General features: G+C 39.6%; 2 protein-coding genes across 2 annotated transcripts in view; both read left to right on the top strand.

Annotated features, from left to right (window-relative positions):
• Positions 1-6,604, top strand: part of ChAT (Choline acetyltransferase) — a 296,798-nt gene that overhangs the window by 258,792 nt on the left and 31,402 nt on the right. The gene's annotated exons all lie outside the window — the stretch shown is intronic.
• Positions 3,890-4,544, top strand: RpI12 (RNA polymerase I subunit RpI12). Its single transcript, XM_065221719.1, has 3 exons — positions 3,890-4,087; positions 4,159-4,375; positions 4,438-4,544. The coding sequence occupies exons 1-3, from the start codon at positions 3,967-3,969 to the stop codon at positions 4,460-4,462; spliced, it is 363 nt and encodes a 120-aa protein (XP_065077791.1). The 5' UTR covers positions 3,890-3,966; the 3' UTR covers positions 4,463-4,544.

Genomic DNA, 6,604 nt, shown 5'->3' with positions numbered 1-6,604 from the left:
CAATTCAAGGTACATAAAAAGATGGGAATGTCAAGTTCGAAGTGAGGTCGACAAGACATGAGTACAGAAAGAGGTGAAGCAGATCGTGAAATATGGTTGTATTGGTAATCCAAAAAATCAACGTAAACGCAATTAGTGACGTAATCCATCTCTTTGCATTAAAGATTATAGTCGCTATATTCTTAGTTTGGCGGATAGAATCTCGGGAACCAATTGTGCTGCCAAATAGCGGAACCAATCGAGCAAATCACGACCAACAACAGAAAAGAGTACATCAGCTATTGCAAACAAAACTTCGGAAACCGTTTTCTCGTGATTCAAGGCTCACCTACGCAAACTAACACTATCTTTGGGTTGAGGAAAGACTCCCCTATCCGATTATGCCGGTAATTTGCGTTCGATTGTCGAGGAAAGAGTTATCAGCGCTGTAATTGCTACTTTCTGTTTGTTGTAGCTCAGCAACCAATGAGTAGCAATTTCAAGTTTGTATATTTTGTGGAAGCTGACATTTGTGCTTAGCAGTTTCACGCTAAGGCTTCCTTAAAGTATCACTTTAAAGCCCAAACGCAATATGGGCGGAAGCGGAACGGAAACGGAAAGTTTGACAGTTGTCACAAATGACATCAAGATGCCTAACCGAAGTCGATTTGGTTCTAACTAGTTTTCAATCCGACAAGTAGGCTTTCTCAGATCGGGCTTTTCCGCTGCCGCTGCCGTTCCGCTTCCGCTGTCATTGCGCTTGGGCCTTTAGTATTGCTTTGTATTGTATTGCAGTTGCTGATTGCATCTGAAACTGGACTGTCCCAAAAATGCAAAAAGTGTGATTAAAGTGCACGTTTCCGTCAAATCGTTTTGATGTCTTCGGAGCACTTATTGCTTGCATCATAAGGAATAAGTGCACGGAAGACACCAAGACGATTAGACGTAAAATCACAAACGAAGTGACAGACGCTGCGGCTCGAAAACTTTGGTGACTAACCTGCTATTGCAATTTTTCAGTGTACCACATGGCAACACCACTACTACTGGATTGTACCACATGGCAACACTACTACTAGATCGAACTAGCATTTCACCAAATGTACTAGAATGTTTTGGTTCTATCTCTTTCACCTTACTCAAAACTGAAATGCATAAAAAATGACAAAATGATACACTCTTTGCACACTGTCAAAGAATCATTGTACACAAAATTAACTTTGTTCAAATCAAAACAAAAAAACTAACCCATCTGGTGGATGATGGCACAAGCTTCCAAGAAAATTCTATTACAGTGAACCACATTATTTAAATGGATTTCTTCGCCAGTTAGTCGTCTGTCACTTCGTTTGTGGTAAAATTGCAGTTTTATCACACTTTTTAATAAGTGAAAACGCGCTTATTAGTCCAATTTGGTGTGAAATGCGCAATATAAAAAAATGGTTTATGCGTGCCATAGTATATAGAATAATATAATAATATAATAATATAAATATAATATGGAATCGAAATATACTTACAATACATGGGGGAGGAAACCAAAGGATTTTTTTCGTTTCTAAATAGATTTTGTATTTTATTCCGATCTCGAATCACAAAACAATGCATTAATGAGTAGAATTTCTCCCATTTTCATGAAAAGTGCCTTAAATAATTTATTTATTAAAAAAAAATACCCATTAATGAGTGGTTGTGACCCACACACAAGTAACAATTATTTATTAGTAATTTATAAAAGATAAGTGTTAAATCATATAAATAAAATATTTGCTGTTTTATCAGTGCAGTCTTGAGAGAGTTCTTCAATTCAGGACTTTTTATCTCGATTTTGAGATGATTTTGATTTCCACGCTACGAAAGTATCCAAAGTAAATTGTTGCGTTTGCACTTCATTTTGGATGGAAAATCGTAATGTGCGCCATGTTTATTTTAGCTTTCTCGTCTACCAAAAGCTGCGAAATATGCAGCTATTTATAACAAACTGTACGGAATATTGTAATAGGTACACTCATGAAGGTCTTCTTCTTCTTCTTCGCATCTCAAGCTTATTGCATATCGCATATTAGCTTATTGCGTGCTCTCAACTTAGTGTTCTAGGTGCACTTCCACAGTTATTAATTGAGAGCTTTCGATGCCTGTACCATTTTTGCATTTGTATAATTGTGTGGCAAGTCCAATCATACTTCTATGCCCAGGGAAGTCGAGAAATTTTTCAACCCGAAAAATTCCTAGACTGGACCGGGAATTGAACCCAGCCACCTCCAGCATGGTCTTGCTTTGTAGCTGCGCCTTTACCGACTGAGCTAAGGGAGGCCTCACATGAAGGTAATACACGTAAATTAAACTTTAGTTTTATCCTTGATCTCCATGCAGACCAAAAATGTCAGTGAAGTGGTATTCGTCATCCTTGCTCCATTAATTGGGTTGCTTAACTTCAAAAAATATACCGATTTTTATACATCATCTTATTGAGCATCGTTTTCTCAGCACAACGATATTTTTTATCAATCCCGTAGACATTCATCTCGATTTTTAAATCAAGATTTAAATTTTTGATCGTTGACACTAAATTTATTTGTTGACAGCTAACTCCCATACAAAGTCCCTCCAAGGGGCGCTAAGATGGTGATTTTTTTCTAATGTAATCGTACTTATTTAAAATAGTTCCAATGTACCTAAATTTATGAAATTTTGGATTTCGGTTCCATTTTTAGTGCAGATAAGGAATATGTATTTACCTCAATACCCCTAAACAACCCAATTGTTGAGTCAGACAAGACGGTATTTTACGAGCGCAATGACCTCCACCTGCTGATGATTCCGTCCAAAGGCTTTTTTAATGCATCACCAATTAGAGGCCGCCAGGCGAGTTCGAGAGGAAACGTCAACCAAACCGTTTGTTTACATCAAAATGATCATTTTTCATTGCACATTTTCCCTAATAAAAATTGTATGGTTAATTTGCTTAACGACGTGTTCTGGGTATCATCCAAACCATTTGTGGAATGGTTCGATGATTTGGGTTATCGTTCGTTTATGGTTATTTTTTATTAGGGTTGGCAAGCGAGGCTCCGATAAGGACGTAGTAAAACCATAGAGGTAACTCTAAGACCACTGGGTCCCGAAGAAAATCATTATTATTTTTGGCTCACTCAGTACCAGAACAACGGTCCCAAGCAGTCCCAAGCTATTTCACTCACCCCTGCATGTTCTGCATGAATCCACACACCCCTGATGTTATCTGTCAAACTTTCATAGCGAATCAAAACAAACATAGTGCAGTAATAGAATTTCAACTAGAATAGGGTACGTTAATCGTTTGCTTGGGACCAATAGGCTACTAAAGTGGTGAGCAAATTTAAAATCGTTAGTTTCGTATTGATTGTTGGTAAAACCCTGGTTTTACATTTTGTTAACCCAATATTCACTATAAATGAAATACTTGCATTTGATTCAAAATTAAGTCTTCGCAAAATAAATACTAAAAATTTGATACTTCGCAAGGATCTCAATTTTGTCTGCGATGATGGTAATTGCTATTTAGATGAGTACAAAATAATTATTTTTTAGTTGTTTCGTTTCTCCGTGTAGGTTATATTAGAGTCGGTATATAATCACTGATAGAATGATTTACAACAGCCGCTATTTTTTTTGCTCGCTAGAAGTCATTTGAAGTTGATGTAGCAGTCCTCTGTTGCCAAGTGAAAAGAAAGGAAATCTTTCGAAAACCATGATGCGAGTTCAACTGTTTTTCTCTTGGCGTGACTCATTATACACCGACTCTAGGTTATATCTTTCGTGTACGCAGCCATAAATTTGTTATTGTTTCTTTTGTATAGATCTTGTTCAGTTTCACTTTTTGTTTTTGTTTTGCTACACACAAAACAAATTTTCTCGTCACTTCACATTCGCGAGAACTCACTGAAAATCGTGAAAACACGCGGATTGCGTTTGGAGCTGTGCAATTCTGTGTGGCAGGATAATACTATGGATTTCAACTCATCGATTACACCAGGATTTTGCCCAGATTGTGGTTCCATACTTCCCTTGCTTCGGATGACAGGAAGCGTGACATGTTACAACTGCCACAACAACTATAATGAAGCAGGTATGTTCCGCCCTCCCAGTGTTCTGTACTTCGGAATCTCAGATAACATAACCGTATGATTTCGTTTCCAGTTTTCGGAACCATGGAGGTAGAATATACAATCCATTTCAACTCGTACGAAAACAAAAAATCCGATCAGCATCAGGGCCCGGCCGAGGAAGAAGCCGAAGGTCCGATTGTGTCGCGTAAGTGTCCCAAATGTAGTAACGATAAGATGTCCTACGCAACCCTGCAGCTGCGATCGGCGGATGAAGGTCAGACCGTGTTCTTCACGTGCACCAAGTGCAAGTAAGGCTGTGATTACATGAATTGATGAAAACATTTAGATCATATTCAAATTTTCCTTTCAGGTTTAAAGAATCAGAAAACTCGTAGAAGGGAGCATACAGGGGCAGTATATTATTTGTTGTAGATAAAATAAATAAATTTTCGTCAATTTTCCTCATTTTCCGGAAGATTTTTAAGGTTTTCCACAGAAAACACGAGGCAAATTTATTCAACGCTGAGTTCCTGCACTTTTGGCGATTATGAGTGAACTAAACTCAAATTTGGGTCGTTCTCATTCGCTGTGTATATTTGTAATTTGTGAAAAAACCCGCGATCATAAATGTATAAGGATAAGGTTTTGCGCCGCCAGGGTTAATCGCAAGTTCAGTGGTACTGTTTACGTGAACTTAGTCTCTTGGGTAGATTTTCTCTATAATTGTTTAAACGGCACTGAGATGTATAGGACACTTCTGCAATGTGCGTGAACAACATCCTTTCCGCGTATTTCCTCGACAATTTTCAAATTAAATCTCGGAATTTTTAAAATTACTTTTATCGAAAAAAAAATCTAAGTGCTAAGACAGTTACTGAACTATCAAAAAGTTCATCCGAACACTGAGTTTCACGGTACCGCTGTGGTAACGTTCCCTCCGTGCTGCAGCTTGAGCTTCGAGGTGTTGCTTCTTCGTCGGATCTTCTTCTCATTTGCAGATTTCGTCCTTCTCCTCAAACGTGCTTTCGTAATCATCATCTTCGTTTGTATCTTGTGGTATTACCAACTCGTACTCCACGACTGCCGGAGTTGGTTGACAATCTTGACCAACCGCTACTTCATCCTCCATGAATCGAGCGTCTCTGCAGATCACGATTTAATTGGTAGCTTGGTTGATGAATCGAAAAGCTTTTTCCTTGATTTGTTTTCCGTCGATCTTGTTTTCGGTGCGGAGCACCAATGATACCGACGCCAGGAAGATAGCTCCCACATCTGGATCCTATCTATCGACCCATCAACTCATGAACCGGGTACCAACGGCTTTACTTCCCTTCCGAAGGAAGCCGTGATCAGAGATTTTATGCCTCAGGAAATCCCAGCGACTGGGATTGGGATTGACTGCGATTAAACCCAGGTCTTTGGGATGAGAGGCAATCACGCTTACCACTACACCACCGGCGCCGCTGATCGAAAAGCTTTGTGATGGTCCGAATAACCAACGAACGTGAGCTTGATTGCTTTCGGTTCCAGTTTGGTTCGTCGCACTCCTGGCACGTGAACGAACGCAGCACATCCGAACCTGCGCGGGTCTTCTCCAGTGATCGTGATGGCAAAAGATTCTGCAAATGAACTGCCGTGTTGTGATGTGTATATTGTGGAACGGGCTTTCTTATCTGCTTCCATCCATGCGTCCGTCAGAGGATTGGGGTTGCCTCCGAAACATGCCTACACAGATTTTCACGAATCAGCAACATCTCCACTTTAAATCGCCAGCTTTCGTAGCCTCCGCTTCGTAGCTTCTCAACGCAGAACTTGCTTCCGTCCATTGTCGCAGTCAAATCAATCTTTTAGAAACCTCCAAGAGTAACGACCCATAACCTATTGAGAAATCTAGCAGTAGATTGGATAAAATGACCACTTTGTCAAGCAGTTTTGGCGTGACTTTCTACCAGCGATTTCACAAAACTGGACCAACTAATTTCTATTTTTTATGAAACGCACAAATGTTGGCTACTTTTCTCGTGCTTCTATTTCAAAGTTCGAGTGGTAATAAACGTCATTTTAACTTCATTCGAGCAGTTAAAATGACGTTTACTACCACTCGAACTTTGATATAAAACATTATTTTGAATTTTTTTCTTCTAGGACCATGAGAAAAGTAGCCAACATTTGTGCGTTTCATAAAAAATAGAAATTAGTTGGTCCAGTTTTGTGAAATCGCTGAAAGTCACTCCAAAACTGCTGGAAAATTTGGCCGAATGCCATTTCACCGAAAGCCTTTGCGTTGCTGAGTTTATGAGGTGGGGGCACATCGTTCAATAGCAAGCATAGGCGTAGCCAGAGGGGGTCTAGTACCAGAGCTGAGCCAGAGTTAGGATAGTACCAGAGCTGAGCCAAAAAGTTGAGCACGTTTCTTCGGGACCTACTAGTCTTAAGGCCGGCGCACAATGGATACGTTTTCAGGTTTTTTGACAGTTAGCCCATGCATTATCTGTCAAAAAACCCGAAAACGTATGCATTGTGCGACGGCCTTTAGA

The sequence above is a fragment of the Ochlerotatus camptorhynchus genome, unplaced genomic scaffold, assembly GCF_037179485.1.
Source record: "Ochlerotatus camptorhynchus isolate MF236.1 unplaced genomic scaffold, CSIRO-AGI_Acam_v1.1 ptg000147l, whole genome shotgun sequence".
Classification (NCBI taxonomy): Eukaryota; Metazoa; Arthropoda; class Insecta; order Diptera; family Culicidae; genus Ochlerotatus; species Ochlerotatus camptorhynchus.
This window is presented reverse-complemented; position numbering and strand designations above follow the sequence as displayed.